This window comes from Lonchura striata, chromosome 1 (genome assembly GCF_050655825.1).
Source record: "Lonchura striata isolate lonStrDom1 chromosome 1, ASM5065582v1, whole genome shotgun sequence".
Lineage (NCBI taxonomy): Eukaryota > Metazoa > Chordata > Aves > Passeriformes > Estrildidae > Lonchura > Lonchura striata.
This window is the reverse complement of record NC_140703.1, coordinates 70,709,208-70,726,083: the sequence shown is the minus strand read 5'-3', so window position 1 is coordinate 70,726,083 and position 16,876 is coordinate 70,709,208. Positions and strand designations below refer to the sequence as shown.

The window sequence follows — 16,876 nt, the reverse complement described above, 5'->3', positions numbered from 1 at the left end:
GCTTCCCCTTCTCTTGAGAGTAACTCGAGCTGCTGCGGGTACCAGAAAAGAAAGGTGTTTGCACTGGAAACCCATTCTGGAAAGTTTTACCCAAAAGACTGACCAAGGTTACATCATGTCCCTTTGGTCAGACCTGCTGGACCACTGCCCAGGTCCTGCTTCCCACTTGGGCAGAGGGATGGTGAGTACACAGCCTCCCTCTCTCCTGGCCTGTTTTTCCTCTGAAGGATGTTCACCTTGTGTGTCTTTTGCATAAATCACCTTCTTCCTCCATGCCCAGGGCTGGAGGATGGAGCATGAGGAATACCTCCCAGCTTTTCGCTGCAGGGCTCAGAATCACAAGTTCCACATGGTGAGCTCTTGCTCAGTCCTCAGGTCCAAGCCAAGGATCTGCTTGCTGTTGTGAACACATAAAGAGTTTTAATATGGTGCTGAGTTTTAAGACGTATCTGTGGAATCTGTGTGATGTGCAGCAGTTCAAAGTTTGATTAAATGTAGGCACCTTTGCACAGAGATATTGGTCTGGAGAGACACTGTTGTGGGACAACATCCCAGCAGGAATTCTAACATACTTAAGTCCAGAAAAGATACACAACAGCTAAAAAAACAGAGCAGGAAAATTCTGTGCAGGATTGCTGTCTCCAGATGCTTGTCCTCTACTCATTTGGGATCATCCATACACCGTCGCTTTTGCTTTCAGAGCCTTGCAAAGGAGGCAGCGGTGCCACACCCTCCCTAGTAGCCATGGGCAGCCACTGTATGTCACAGTTTCCTAGCTTCACTTTCATACCGGTCCAAACTATTATAAGGAAGGCTTCCCCACATGTTTGGTGAGAGGTAGAGATACAGAATGGAAAATTTCTCCTCAAATAGTTGAAGTCCAGTAAAGTTACAATACACAAACAAGAGGGGACAACTGTGGTGAGAACTGCCAGGTGCTACTTGCCTGGCCAGGTTTATCTGAGCCCCAGACCACCTGTGCCCCAAAGAGCCTGGGGTCTAGGGGAAAAATCAAGCAGTCAGGGGATGTGAAGAGTTCTTTTAAGTTAATGATTCTACCCTGGACTCGTCTCGCTGTAACTTTCTGGATAAATAAATAAATAAATAAACATATTGATTTTTTTCTACTCCTATCTGGTATAATAAACATTTAGTAGAAGACAGAAAACTGTGTGGGGCAGAAAACATGAAACAGCTGTGTTTTCAGCAGGAAGGTTCACAGTATTCAAAAGTGATCCCTCAGCTCTTCTTACAAGACAGTGAAATTTTGCTTCCCTGCTGAAAATGAAATAATTAATTTTGGGAAAGATGGAAAAAAATTCAAAGGTGTAAATTAGAAAGTGTAAAAAGAGACAACATTTATAGAAGACTACTATTCTCAGCTTTCCCAAGGCAAATTCCCTATATATTTCCTGGACAAGGTCTTGTTTAAAATGGTTGCGCAAACATGTCTTCCTGCAGTTCAATCTCTCTTCTCTCACACCTGCAGTGTGAAGAAGCTGATGTGTGGTGGGAAGAGCAAACTGAACCTGCTGTGTGCCAATGCTGAATCGCTTAGAGGCCTAAAAAAGCTTCTTGCCTAAAAAAAAGCTGATGAACCAGTCTTACTTTAGGGCAGGTGGAATAGTTTGTGCTCTCATTTTTATCGTTAGCTCTAAGAGGGAAAGACATATTTGTTTTCACATGGTTATTGATTATTAACCAGCTTTGTGAAAGGTTACCTTTCTGCTAGATAGAGCTATGGTGGGGGGTTAAAAATCAATCCCTGGGAAAGCTGTTTCCCAGTCACCTTCTCCCACTGAGGTCCCTTGCCATGGATGGAGTTTACACATGTTGGTCTGAGCAGAGATGAGAGAGAAAAGGAGGTTATTGTGAATATGCTCCACTCACCTTCAATACTTCTATTCTGTCTAAATATGGATTCCAGAAAAAGGTTTGAGCACTGGGAAGTCGTTAAATATTATACAGATAGAGAAAATCTAACCAGACTACTTTATGAAGTGTGACTGAACTATACTCCTTACTATTTTACACTCTCATTAGACAGTCAGGATGGTGGGAGAAATGACAAAACTGTCATCATTTATAACAGGAAAGGGAGCTAATTGACTAGGGGGTTCACAAATTATTTGTGTTGAAAGGCAAACAAAATGCTCCTGTCACCTTTCCTAGGGGAAAAAAGTACTCCTGCATCCAGATTTACATTTCACTGATCAAAGCAGCCTGCAGTGTTGTCTGTCAGACACTACCGGGGAAGACTTCCAAAGAACAGTGACCCACATCAAACCCCTGTATTAACCATTTGCAAATACCCTTGAATTTCAAGAGGTGTGTTGTATATGTTGGCATACATTTTAAAACCACATAAATATGACATCAGGTGACCTTGCTTTCTGAGCTTCTGACCATCCAGAGATTTGTATTATATTGCAAAGTTTTAGGTTTCATATAATATAGAATGGCTTAACTATGTAGATTGTGTCTTCTTTGTCAAACACCAGGCTAGAGGGATGTGATTGGATCTTGAATAGTCCTTAAAACATACTTCAATCTAATATGCTAACTCAAGTATTGAAGTGCAGTTATTGTGTGATGGTACTGCCGGACTGCAGCACTTGTGTACCTGCTCAAATATCTGAGCTCCTGTGCTTGTGATGAGTGAGGATAATTGCAACCTGCTGTTCTGCTTTACGCTGCTGCTATCACCATCATCCCTTAATTACTGGTACAGGGTCATGGACTCCTTTTTGTCCAATCTTTTGGACTAGCAAGGTGACTATAAGAATTTCTGTTTATGTGTGCAAATACCTTAAAGGTGAGTGTCAGAGGATGGGGTAAGACTCTTTTCAGTGGTGTCCAGCAACAAGACAAGGCACAACAGACACAAACAAAAACATGGGAAGTTTCATTTGAATATGAGGAAAAACCTCCTTGCTTTGAGGTTTACAGAACACTGAAACAGGCTGCCCAGATAGGTTCTGGATATATTAAAATCTGGAGGGTGTTCTCAGCCTGAACTACAACTGTATTAATTGGGTTTTTGGGACCATGCATCAGACACACCGAGCTTTTCAGCTCCATGGATGAAGTTAGGGGATTTAAGCAAACATACCAGCCATAAATATCCACAAGTTATGGGGGACTTCTGCAGTCCTTTAAAATTTCCTAGAGCAAGTAAAGTACAGGATCTCCAGCTGAACTGCAGCATACATCCAGGTGGGGTTTAAGGTGGGGGGAATTCTACCTGATCCATTGATGATTTGTTTCTGTGTGCAACATGTCCATTACTTTTCTCTGTTTTCAATGGTTAAAACTTGACTGTACATCTATTTGTGGGAATAAAGATGTTTTTATCAGCCATTTTTTCTTTCCATGATGGTCTATAGACTGAGGATGGACAAGTTGCTTGTCATTCCAAGCCTGCCAAAACCACAGTGGGAGAGTAAAGACAGGGAAGTTCTCAGCAGGGAGAGGACAATGTATATACAGGAGAATCTGGGCTCACCATTCAAAGTCCTCAAATGAGCTAGAGGCAAGAATGCACCTTTTAATTTCTTACATTGAGCCTACATATCTCAAGGCTCTTCTAGTTGGAAGATTAAGACTGTTTAAAGGCAGGTAGCTGCAGGATCAGCAGTGTCTCACACAGCAGCACTTAATCTGGGGAACACTTCACTGCAAGGTGGTGGGAGGCAAAATGTTTACATAAAGTTTCGGGGGAGAATGAAAATGTGGAAAAATCAGCTGAGGACTGCTACATTCATAGCACTAAGGAGCTCCTTGGAGCAGAAAATTTGGGGAGTTTAGTAGATGTTTTGGTGTCTTGTATACACACCCTTCTACAACTCTCTCAGGGATGCATATTGACCACTTTCAGGGACAGATTTGTGTCTGCAGAGCCCAGTTCTGTGGCAAGTGGGGCCATTGGCCATTCCCATCATTCCCATCGGCCTCCTCCATCACTCATTTTCCGCAACAAGTGGCTCATTTCCCGCTCCGGTGGGACATATTGACTGCTCAGAGACTTCTCCTGGGAACCCTCAGCTGTGGAAGGACTCAAGCCAAGTATCAGTGATTGCATCGCAGGTCGAGGAGGCAGGCAGATCTGTCTCCAGCCGAGCTCATCTCCTCCAGGATCCCGGGCTGCCGGACATCAGCACCCCCAGGACGTGACCGGGGTCCCCAGTGCCGGGATACCCAGCGGGGCCCTTCTACTGCACTGCAGCTCGCTACCTTGTTGTCAGAACGGCAACGCGTGCCCTTATCGCCTGCTCATGCAGGCAGAATGAAAGAGAATTAGCTCTAAATTATACGAAATTCATTTGCTTTGGAGGGTGAAGTGTTTGCTCTGTTTAGAAACGTTCGTTAGAGAGAGAGAACCGCATTAAGACACCGGGTAATGGTCCTCCCAGGAGATGAATCAATTTTCTCTGGGTTTTATGGCCTCGGGTTTGTTTGTCCGCACCGGTTCCCCGTGGAAAACCCGGAGCAGTAAATGCTCCAGGTAACAGATCTCTGGGGAAGGGGCTGTGAGTGTTGCTCTGGGGTCGGGGCACAAGACGTCTCGGATCAAAGGACACCCGTGCCTGCGAGAGACCTGAGTGGAGGCATCGTGGACGCGGGTGGGGGAACCACCACGAAGGGAGCTGCGCCTCCCCGCTCGGCTCACACTGCGAGCCCCGCCGGGCCGCGAATCCTGCCCGGAATGCCAGGGGATGGAGGGGGCAGGTGCCGGGCTCAGGGAGCCTGAGCAGCAGCCATGTCTATCTGTAATTCCCGCTAATAAAATACTTTTTCACTATCCGCACTATAATTGGTTTACAGCCTCTTTTGTTTATTTATCCATAAGAGCTGCTGTTAAATGGCTTGGGAAAGCAATCGCTTAATGGCTCAATATTGAATCAAAGGCTCAGTGTGCTTTCTAAGAGATGGGGGACCCGCGTGAGTCCAGAGCGGAAACTCAAAGTGTAATGGACTGGGCGGGTTTATGATCCCATGGATCAGGGCACAGGAGCGAGGGACCGGGACCCTCCTGCCTCGCCCCTCGGGGCGTGCATCACCACTGGCCGAGTCGAGTTCTGCCGGACCGAGCCGAGACGAGCCGGGCAGAGCCGGGCCGGGCCGAGCCGGGCCACCCGGTCCCGCCCTACATACAGAGCCGGAGGGAGCGCACCCCGAAGAAGGCAGCCGGAGCGCCGGCGTCGGGGAAGCGGAGAGGAGAGAAGTCGGGCCGGGCGGATAGGAAGCGTGCCTGCACCCGAACAGGAGAGAGCGGCGGCCGGCCCGAGCGCAGGGAGGCAGGAAAATGATCTTTGTCCCTTTCGGTAGCTCTCCGCCTCCTCATAACTTCGTCACCAAGTCAACCGGCACCAGCTCGGAGCACATTATCTCCGAGGGTCAACACATTGCAGCCCAGGCCGCGGGGAAGGCTCCCAAATTTACCTCTTGGACAAACAATCCGCTGCCTATCGCTCGCTCTGGTGATAGCATTGTGGTCCCCCACCGGCCGGTGCTGGCCTTCTCCCAGGTCTCCGGAACACGGGTACCCCCGCGGGAGCGTCCTGCCCGTCCCTGGACACTCACATCCCTAGGGGAGATGCCCTCACAGCCAAAAGTGCCCTGTCGCTAAACCCCTCCAGGAGCCGAGTTTACCCCGGCCCTCGGAGGGTTTTCCTCCCCGGGGGTCACTGGGGGATGAGCAGCTTCTGGGCAAGCGCGGGGGAGAGGGAAAAGATGACTTTAAGCACCATCCGTCCCGGAGCGCCCCGCGCATCGGCGCAATCCCCTGAGCCCCTGCCCGGCCCCGCAAGCCCACCGCCGCGGGACTCCTCACCCCAAAGCAGGGAGCAGCGCCCAGCAGAAGGGTAGGGGGTCTCGGGGTCGGCCCGGCAGAGGGGAAGGAAGGGGGTTGCGGGACCAGGGCCACTCCGGGTGGCCTCCTAGGGCCCGCGCCCCGCCCCGGAGGGTTGCGGGAGGGCTCACGTGGGGAGAGGCGCCTATGGGGAGGCGGCGGGAGCCGGGCAGGGCGGTGGGGCCCGGCGGGACCGCCAGCTGTCAAAGAGGCATCCCGGGCTCCGCCAGCGGGAGCAGCCTTATGTGTCCCTAAGCTGCGAAGCCCCCTTGGCCCCGCTCGCCATGAACACCGAGGAGCAGTATTACGCCTCGGCGCAGCTCTACAAGGAGTCGTGTGCGTTTCAGAGAGCCCAAGCGCAGGACTACAACCCCAGCCCCCCCGCCTGCCTGTACATGGGCAGGCAGCAGCAGACTCCTTATTCCAGCGCCTTAGGGGCTCTCGAGCAAGGCAGCCCTCCAGACATTTCACCTTACGAGGTGCCCCCCATCACTGAGGATGCCGGGGTCTCCCACCTTCATCACCATCACCATCACCCTCATCTTCCTCCTCCCCACCAGGACGCGCTGCCTTTCCCAGACGGGGCGGATACGGGGGCTATAGAGGAGCCCCGAGTGCAGGTGCCTTTCGCCTGGATGAAGTCCACCAAATCGCACGCCTGGAAGGGACAGTGGACCGGTAAGCCCCGCCGCATCCCTCTGCCCCCCACGCTTCTGTCCCACTCGGCGCTCAGCAGCCCTCCCTTGCATCGGTCTTGCTCCCACCACTCGGGTGTGTGGAGCGGCCCTGGGGGGTCGTTTCCCCTCTGCCAGCCTCTGCAGACCCACTGCTCTAGGGCTGCTAGTGTTGGGTTGAACGCTGTGGAGAGAGCCGGCTCCCCAGTCCCCGCCGGCGGGCTCAACGCTCCCTGCGCCTCAGCAATTATTAACGAATTATTTTTCACCAATTAACTAATTGTGGCCAAGCCGGGACGTCGTGACTCCTCCCGGGAGCTACTTCCTCGGGCAGCACAGTGTCCCAGCGGGCGCGGTGAGCTCCGAGCAGGGGCCAGGTGGCGGAGGCACCTGCGAGGTGGAGCGGGAGGGGAAGCGGCAGGCAGGGCAGGCGGGAGGGGACAGCCCCATTGCCCCGCGTCCCTGCGCCCACCGTGCGGCCGCGGAGCAGCCCCCGAGCCCTCAAGGCAGCCGCCGAGACCCTCTCAGCTGCCTCTCGGCTCTCTCCGGCGCAGAGCCCATCTCCCCTCCCGGCCCCTCTATCCCGCTCCTCCTCCTCCCCCGCGGGTTTTAGCCACAAATGCACCTCTCCGAGTGAAAAAAAACAGGGCACGGAAAACAATGCACAAACGAAACAGAGTTGCCAGTGAGGGGAAGAAACTCTATCTAGGCAGAAAGTTCCGCTGCCCAACAATATTTCTGTCTCTGCCGGCACAATGTTATCGTGTCCTGCGCCTCCGTCACACCTATACGGCAAATATTATATTAATGGCTTTGTTCAAATAGACAGTTGGAAAAAGGACCGGAGTATTAAAATCTCCACGAAATAGTTTGGGAATTGCATGGTGCAGGCCAAGGGGGAGGGAAGGACAGGTGGCGGTCCCTAATGTCCCTAGAGGCGCATCCACCCACCAAGGTAGAAGAGCGTGCTGTCCCAGCCCGCGAACACGGCGGCACGGATGGTGCCAGGGTGGAGGTGGGGAGAGAGAGAAAATCAGATTGTTTTCCATGAGCTCAGTAAATTTCGGGAATACTACTATTAATGCTACTAATAATAATAATAATATAAAGCCAAACTTTTGAACCACACTTTTTTTTTTTTTCCCTCCTGTACCCGAAGAATGACAAAACCAGCAGGAAAGCGAATCTTTCCCCGTGGAAGCCTAAAATTCTTGCCTGTTATCCCCAGCCCTCCCGGGAGGAGCAGACAGGGGCTGTGCATGACCCGGTCGGTGTGATGTATGCAGGGTTCCTGCCGGAGCACTCCGCAGGAAGGGAAAGGGGCACCGCGCTGTGCCGAGTGCGGCAGAGCGCTCACAGCCAAACCCCGGCATATTTTGTACCATGTATGTGGCAAACTATATGGCCCGATGATTTACTTTTCCTTGAACCCCTCGGGATTTAGGCGTCCATGGAGGCTACCGGGCTTTGTGCTGCTGCCAGGAAAAGGCTCCCAGGGAGGCCCGGCGAGCCCGGCCGGTGCCACATGCCGTGCCCGGCCCCGGGCTCACCCCGGGCTCATCGGCCTTGTCCCGGGGCCCGACGGACCTCGGCCCTCCAACAGACCCCGGGAGTTCCGCTCCAGTTTAGTTTAAAGTAACAGAACAAGGTATTTTTTTCAGATACAAACTCATGTATGCATAAGTTTAGATTTGCCAACATTTTTATACATATCTACATTGGTTTTAATATTTATTTATATAGCACATAGGTATATACACATGACTATGCAAACATAAGTGTATTTAAATATATATTTTAAATACATATATAAGTTTTATACATAGGTTTACATTTATACATTTACACTGTATATATAAATACAAAATCATGGGAATAGGAAGATGAACTGTGGGAGAGTCCATGTATCTCTCTTGAAATTATTATTTCATTCTGGATGTTTAAAGCACCGTTCCCCGCAGATGGTGTCAACCCCAAAAACGTTCTCAGAGAGGCGCTGGCACTGGCAAAAGCGGCCCTGAGTTTCCATGCCCACCTCTAGCCCCTCTCGATGTGCTCGCCCGTGCTACCCGCGCCCCAGTGCCCACGCAGGACTGCGGCAGCCGCGCTGGGAACGGGCATCCCGCCGCTGCCTCTTTTTACAGGAACAAGAAACCCAAGGTTTCATCAACGTGGCGAAATGGAGCGGCTGCGGTTCAACTCCCGGCCCGGCCCAGGAGGCCCACTAATGATAATAATTATTATTGCTTTCTTTTAGAGGAGTTTCTTTGGTGTGTTAGACTTTTTTTTTTTTTTTTTTGACGGTTTTTTGAGGGGTTAATTTTTTTCCATTTTGCTTTGGTTTGTCTATGTCTTCTTTTCTTACTTTTTTTTTTTAATTATTTTTTAAATTTTATTTTAACGTGAACCTGAACAATTGCGGCTCTGGATCCGGGAGCGTTTCTGAGCTTTCAGTTTCACGCCGACGGTGGCACATGAGTTTCTCCCTCAGCTCCAGAAACGGCGCTTCCCTGAAAACCTCATCAAAATCATTGCTAAAAAATATTAAATTTTGCAAAATAAAATAGCAGCAGCGGTGACTGCCACCAGCAGCACCACCTGACGGCCCAGCAGGAGAGCTCCCCGAGGCCTCCCCATCACCCCGCTTGCTTCCCCCCGCGTATCCTCCGCGCCGCGCAGGGTTCGTGGGACGTGGTCCCCGCAGCCCGAGAGGGTGGTCGGGCTGGCCCAGGCTGACTCTCGCTTCTCTCCAGGTGGATCCTACATGGTGGAACCGGAGGAGAACAAGCGGACGAGGACGGCGTACACGCGGGCGCAGCTGCTGGAACTGGAGAAGGAGTTTCTCTTCAACAAGTACATCTCCAGGCCACGGCGGGTGGAGCTGGCTGTCATGTTGAACTTGACCGAGAGGCACATCAAGATCTGGTTCCAGAACAGGCGGATGAAGTGGAAGAAAGAAGAAGACAAAAAGCGAGGGGCGGGCAACAGCAATGACCCCGAGCAAGACTGCGTTGTGTCCTCCGGGGAGCTGCAGACCAAGGAGGATCTCCAGCCGTGCCCCGCCGGGAACCTTCCCTCGGGAGCCTCCAGGGACCTTCTCGCCCCCAGCCTGGTCCCCAGAAGGCAGCAGGACTCTCGGTGAGCCGCGGGGAGCTCCACGGCCCGGGACGAGGAAAAGGATGGGACGTGGAAAAGAGCCGAGAGGCTGGCGCCAGCTTCTCTGTGCCGTGCCGTGCCGTGCCGTGCCGTGCCGACCCACTCTCGCCTTCCCTCGGGGAAAAGCGGGGCCTTCACTCCGAAACTCGCGTCCTCCAGAAAGTAAATTTAAGATGCCCAGCTGTGACAAGGTTCGTCTCGCTGCCGCGCTAGCGCCGGACGAGGCCGCAGGGAGCTGCCGGGACGGCGGCGAGCGGGGCCCCGCTCTCCCGGGCCGCCCGCGCCTCAGCGAGCCCTACGGGAAAGCTTCCCCCGGGGAAGGTGGGTGTCAGGTGGCCACCGACGGTGTGTGCCTGCCCGGGTGCACGGAGAGGTCTGGAAAGAGGAGGAGAAGCGGGCGCTCGCTGCCTTCCCTGCCGCCGACAGCCGCTCGGTCGGAGCGCGCGTCCCGCCGCGTCCGGCGGCCCACAGGAGCGGACACGGACCCGAGTATCCCGGACCATCCACGGCTGGCACGCCGCCGTCCCCGTCCCTCCCAATCGCCCCAGGGCATCGGCGCTACCGACGACTCTCTCAGGACTGTTACTTACTTCTTTGGAAATTGGACCTGGTTTCTTTCGTTTTCTTTTGCTTTTGGGAAAGAAAGACAGGGGGAAAGAAAAAAAAAAATTAAAAAAATTAGAAAAGAAAAAGCCTACGTGTCCTGCGGGCAGGATTTGTCTCCCCCGATGACCGGCTCCCTATGACCGGCATAGATAGCCAGACCCTCCTCCGGGCTCCGCCAGCTGCTGCGGGGACCCTGCGCTGCTGCCCGTGGCTCCGCGCCCGTCTGGGCTCCGCGGGACTCCGCGGCTCCAGGGCTGCGCTCGCCTCTTCCAGGGGTGAATGCGAGCCCAGGGATGCAGCAGAAAACGTCGCGGGTGCTCTCCGGGCAGCGAGCAGACAGCGAGATATATCTGGGGAGGGGAGAGGGTAGGGCTGGTCCCAGGGACATTGTCCTTTGGGAAAAAGCTCCTGCCTTTCTTCCAACTCTTTCGCAAGCTCGGACTCTGCCTTGGAGAGGAGAAACCTCTCTGCAGCACGAGTTCCTATCCCGGCGAGGCTCTCTGCGTGGTTTCCTACCGCAGAATTTTCCCCCAGTAGAGGCTGGGGGCCGGCTGCTTCCCGAGGCCCTGCAGAGCTCCGGGGACTTTTCCTGGGTGCTATTTTTCGGGCCGGGCCGGTGTGCAGGAGAGCTCGGCTCCTCCGGGCTGGAGCGGGGAGAGAGCCCGGCCGGGGCTTCCCTGCGGGAAGACGGGTATCGGAGTTCGTGCCGTCCGCCCCCAGCCCAGCCTGCCTTTCCTGCTTCCAGGAATAGCTCCCCCCTCCCGACAACGGCGGGGACTCCAACTGAGTGGGGAGCAATCTACAGCCGAGCTAGAAATAGAAAACCAGTTGGAAGGCAGCGGGAACTGCCCGGTTTGCTGTCGGTCAGGCAGGTCTGCCTTCTTTCCTCGACAGGGAGTTCCTGCCCCGTACCCGGCAGCAGCAACCCTCGAGCATCCTTCGGGGACCGCCGCAGGCTCTCCCGCGCTGCGGGCACGGGAGTCAGTGCCATGGGAGGAGGAAAATGAGGACAATCTGTCGCACCCTGGCCGGAGGATTTTCCCAGTCCCTCGGCTGAAAGCGACGGGAGATCAATTAGCTTGGCACAGCTCTTTGGGTTTTCTCGTTTTACGTGGAACTTCTAACACTAAGGTGGAAACTTGAACTGAAGGTGTATTTTGTCTATTGCTTTTTTTCCCTCTGGGGACATTATTATCTGTGTGCAACCAGGACTATTTCTGGTAATTTTTCCTGCAAGACGCCTGAGAAATTTATCATCTGAGCCTGCATATCCTTATTCATCAAAATGCAGTCATTGAGTGAGAACTGTTACTAATCATTATATGAGCAAAATTCAAATAAAGCTGTTCTGCTTAAGAAGCAAAACACCATATTAATTAAAGTAATATTTCTGAAACTTTTGGGGGACATGAAGCCATTCTTAAACCTCAGAACTTTTAATCACTATTCATTAACATTAACCTTCCACTGGTAACATGAAGTGGAACAATTTCCATGTACTTTTTACAACATCTGCCACAGACATTGCAATTCGGGAGCCACTGTAAAAACAGATCCAACTGAAGAAAGGATGTCTTTCACACAAAATACCTCGATTTTATTCTAAGATTTGTTGAGCACATTGCCCGCCTGTCCTTGCTTTAGTATAGTGCATTCAGTTTTGATTTTCTTTGTGCACAAAAGAAAACAAAAAAAAGTGCATAATTAATGTGAATCGCTTGGCCATGGTGCCAAGGTGTTTTTATTAGTAGAAGCAGAATCAGAACTGCATGGTTTAGTTTTAATGAATAAAGTATTTTTCTTCTAAGAGCTGACATAGTTTCTTCAGCACTTATATTTTTTTACATATATATATACCCTTTTCACAACTGTACCAATGGAAAAATTAACATTAACTAAATCAAGACAGCTCTAGGACCCAGGGATAAAGATTCACAGCAGCTTCACCTGACAGAACAGCCAGCCCTACACAGTGCTGTGGAAAGGCAAGGCTGACATGGAGAGTTATAAAGCCACTGGAGCTCTTGAGCCATGTCACCTCACCAAAACCAGTTGTCCAGATATATTCACATACCTAGGAGACATCTCCCCTTATGAAATAGTTTATGATTTATTTGTAATCACCTTTAACCCTAGGAGAGCAAATCCATAAAACTACTTTTAAAATTAGACATGAGATAATGAAGTGCGAGACATACTTTTATATCTTTCTTGGGCAATAGTGAAATATTTTAGGCAGGCATGGGAGAAGTATGTTCCCAAAATTGTATATGTTCAGTGTTAATTATTTGAAGGAAAAGCTGAGCAAGATTCAGCACAGTTTTCCTGTCCCTGGGTGCACCTTGCCATGGCATCCATCCCATCCGGAACTATGGAGACATCAGTTCTATCTGTGGCTTCAGGCAAGATAGTGAGGCTGAGAGTCTTGATTGAGCTTTGCAAAGGCGACACCTTTGCTGATCCTACTTTGCTCAGATCCATCCCTCAATGCTGCAGGGAAAGTGCTCTTGTCCTGCTTCTGCCATCCCATGCAAGACCACAGGGCAGGACCTCTCCTTCCCCAGGCAGGGCTGAGCACCCGAGTGAATGGAGCATGGCTGGGCAAACCCTGGCAGCAGCTCGGGGCTGCTGTCACACCAGGCCAGACTCTGCTGCCCACCCTGCCTTACCTTACCAGCAGGGTCATGTCCCACAGTCCTGCAGCAATGGCCATGTGAAAAGCAGGATTGCAAGACTATACCTGACTCCTCTATTACAAACCTATATTTCAATCTGACAATCTCTCCATTTATGGATAATTACACCCATAAAACAATATTGAAAGCAGTGATTTCACCTAAGGTGTGAAAGCCTTTCCAGTCAGGCACTGAAGGCTGCTACCTCCCACTCTGAGGGCTGCTGCTGCTGCCACAAACACAGCTGAAGAGAGATGTTGCAGGCTGAGAGATGAAATATTGCTCAGAAAGGCTTTGGTGCTTTGAAGTGCAACCAGGAATGGGATGCCAGCCCTGCAACCACCACCAAAGCAGGGCCTTGTGGCCTGGGCAGTGCACCTCATGGTCTGTCCTCCACCCAGGGCAAAGGTGGCTGAGGGCTGTGTTTTGTTTCAACACTTGTTTTGGGAGCAGAAAGAAATGCCCTTCACTTGTTATAGCTTAGAGACACCTTTACACATTAGCATAGGCAAGCCATACAAACACACACGCATGCACATGGCTTCCAAAAAACTGTGACTCAGAAAGGCAATACCTTTACTGCTTTTTTTTTTCCCTGGATGGGGATAAGAATGGCCAGATCTTCAGGGATACTTTTTACAGCAATCAAGAAGAAATCTAGGGAGGACAATGAAATGAAATTAAATGAAATTAAATGAAATTAAATTAAATGCAGGTGAAATGACAATGAGATGTGGAAACCCTGCAGTGTCTCTGTTAGTAATGAATGTTATCTACTTTTACCTACCCATTATTTACATTCATTTAACATTTATCATCACTGTTCCTGTCTCACTGACTTCCAGCACCTTTTCCATGCACTATGCCAGCACCAATGTGCCCCAGTAGTGCTTTTACTGCAAGGGCAAAAAACAGTGGAGCAAAGAGGAAAGTGCTTGGAGGCAAGGCTTCTCCTAATATTTGCCTTTCTACATCTCTTCTGCTCCCACCATTTACTGTCCTGGTATGTAGCTCCTCTGTTCCCCAGCACTTTTGGGATCACAGTATATGCAGGAACAAATACAATGCAGAGGAAATGAGCTGAGTGCCTCTCTCCCCAGCGTGCCTCGGTGATGAATCAGGCCTGGCCAGCCTCATTCATGGAGTAGGAAACACGTGGTTCCCTTACTATAAGGTCTGACGCACTTGCTGCCTCATATCAGGGCTTGTTCCAGAAATCATTTGCTTCCAGCAGCAGCACCACTGCAAGGAGGAGAAACTACACTTGTGCTTCTTCTGCATGAGGTGCTTTTAGGCATATAGACAGGAGCCCTCATGTCTGGTTCCATCCACCAGAATTCACTAGTCAAAAGAGGCAGGTGCCTTTTCAAACAAGCATATAGTTCACAAAAAAATCCCAAAATAGATTGAATGAGAAGAAACTCTGGAGATGTAGGTGAACTGGACCAACAAGGCAAGAAGATTGCAATGACCACTGCAAAAGCAATGCATTTGCTAAGGAGCACTGGCAAAGAAGGAGTTGCTTGGCTTTGTCTCATAATGGGAACAACAAGCTGCTGCTGACAGTGGCAGCTTAATTTTCTCCCTATTCTTTGACCCAGACCCAGGAGGAGAAAAGCATCTACTCAAACAACGCTTGGCAGAGTGATTTAAAATTCAAAAGTAAAATACATCCATCAGGCTCAGAAAGCAGAGGGTGCAATGGTTTGTGTCTTCACTCCCAGGGCTAGACTTGGTGGTGGATACTGGAAGAGCCATCTTCAAGAGCAATTGATAGCACTCTGGTGTTCTGTTTGAGCATGGGCAGTGTGTGCCTTTATATATTCAGCTGTGCCTGCTTTGGACATTCCCTGCAGACCTCAAAGCACTGAGCAGAGGCAGGCCGGGATTAGTGACTCCCCTGCTGTAAGAAGAAATCAGAAACAGGGCATGGAGCTCCCATTGGAGAGAACTTGGCAGACCAAGCTGTTTCAGGACCAAGGTGGAGCCAGGGGAGGTATACCAGGTCCTGGACTGTGCAGAGACTTGTGTTTGAACACTACTTCCCTGGGCCCAAACCCTTCTCCAGAGAAAAGCAAACAGTGCCTGTTGGGAGCCTCAGCTGGGTGCGGCATCGCAGGGCTCCAAGTCATGTTTGGAACATAAGCCCTCCTGGAGAGGAGGCTGCACTTCCCTGCAGCAAGCAGTAGCAAAGCAGCCCCCCCTGCATTCTGGCTTTTAACAACTTTTCAGTGCAGCAGCTCAAGTCTCTCTGATTTAAACACATGCCTCTCTCTCCCTGCCAGGATTCCAGCCAGGAGAGCTGCTCTCTCATCTGGTATGCCCTCTCTCCTTTTCCGCTGCTAAGCCCTTGGTGGTGAGTCAGTATTTGGCTAAGGGTGAGACTGCATGAGGTGACATTGCTCAAGATAAGGTGGCAGAATAGCAAGTCCTGTTTTGGCATTATTTTTATTTTTAATCCATTCTGTAAGCTGAATTTTTATCCAAAAAATGAGAACTGTCATAAAAGGAGGAGGAGGAGGAAATCCCTTTTACTTAGAAGGCATCAAATCCTTTACCCTGGAATGGATGTGGTAGAACTTGTTGTTAAAGTCAGGCTGGTTCCTGGAGCTGTGATTGAAAACCTGCTCACAACTTCACCCTCTGCTGCCACATCACTGCTGGTTTGTCATATTTATTCCACATACTTTAGTGAGACAATTTCACTTCAAACAGAAAGAGGTACATATGATGGCAGGTGTGCAAGAGAGCATTTTGAGCTGTGCATGAGATTAGGTAGAGGTAAAGGCAGAGGAAAGGGCCATAAAATGTAGAGCTGCATGACCCTTTCATGACAAAGAAGGGATTCCTTAGGAGCACTCCTGAAGGAGCAAAAAGAGAACTTAAATTGGAACCACTGAGCATTTTACTCTGTTCTGCCCAAAGTAAGATCAATTCAGACATATTATTCTTTTCTGTTCACTAAGGGCTACATAACTGTACATAACTGGAACTCTGTTCCAGTGCGTCACTGCTCCCACCATGAGTGCATTTTCCTAGCACCCAACCTATCTTGCATATTGCAGTTATAGCCTATGCTTTCTTGCCCTAATAGCAAGGAGAGGACAGTGTACTTCTCTTTAAAACAGCCTCCCAAGAAGCCAAAGGAAACATTTTGGTAAAGATAATTAATTTTCCAGGAAACTTCCACCTTATTGGAGACTTTTTAGAGAAATTACCAAGAGCAGATTCCCAGACCTCAAACACAGAGGCTGGACAGGATGGGCCTATAAGGCAAGTAGAAGAATGGTACTCCAGAGAGTGATGGAAGGCAGCACTGTCTGGATGGACAGCCAGAAGGATGAGCTGGCACTGAAAACAGGAGAGGTCAGAAGAGAGGCAAATGAAGGCTGAAGCAGTTGGTTTGTTATGGGGAGAAGCAGAGGGAGGCATTAATGGAGAAGGGTGAAGAAAACGGTAACTGATGTAATGCCAAGACCTCAACAGCTACAGGATTATGACACCAATGAGGTCATTATCTGGGAATGCCATTTGGCTTCCAGGCAAAAGTCATGGTGCAGAAACCAGGTGTTTTGTGTGTTTTACTTAGCTGTTAATTACAGCTTGCACCTTCCTTGTAGAAGCTTAATTCCCCCTTGTATTGTGATGAAGTTTTCTCACTTGTCTCCACATTCCTCCTGGTCCACACACTAAAGGAAAGTGTTGTGATTCTGGCAGAGATTTTCATTTAATGCAGTTGCTCTGCTGAAGTGTTTATTCACTGTTAGGGTTTGTTCCAGCTGTCCCTGCTTATAATAAATCAGGTACTTAGAGTCCTGCTTATTCAGGGCTCTAAGTCAAGCTCTGTCTTGGCAAAAAAATCCTACAGACTTGCCTCACAGTTCCTGTGAAAAATTATCCAAATTCATTTAGAC

The 16,876-nt window shown here is 50.3% G+C and overlaps 1 protein-coding gene across 1 annotated transcript; it reads left to right on the top strand.

Annotated features, from left to right (window-relative positions):
- The first annotated feature begins 2,308 nt into the window (after nucleotides 1-2,308).
- PDX1 (pancreatic and duodenal homeobox 1) lies at nucleotides 2,309-15,310 on the top strand. Its single transcript, XM_021541876.3, has 2 exons — nucleotides 2,309-6,529; nucleotides 9,279-15,310. Exons 1-2 carry the CDS (start codon nucleotides 6,136-6,138, stop codon nucleotides 9,665-9,667), a joined length of 783 nt encoding a protein of 260 aa, XP_021397551.1. The 5' UTR covers nucleotides 2,309-6,135; the 3' UTR covers nucleotides 9,668-15,310.
- Nucleotides 15,311-16,876: the final 1,566 nt, after the last annotated feature.

Excerpts from the sequence above, each read along its gene's own strand:
- PDX1 (XM_021541876.3), top strand. The coding sequence starts at position 6,136 with ATGAACACCGAGGAGCAGTATTACGCCTCGGCGCAGCTCTACAAGGAG. Across the intron at positions 6,530-9,278 it reads CTGGAAGGGACAGTGGACCG|GTGGATCCTACATGGTGGAA; the intron begins GTAAGCCCCGCC and ends GCTTCTCTCCAG.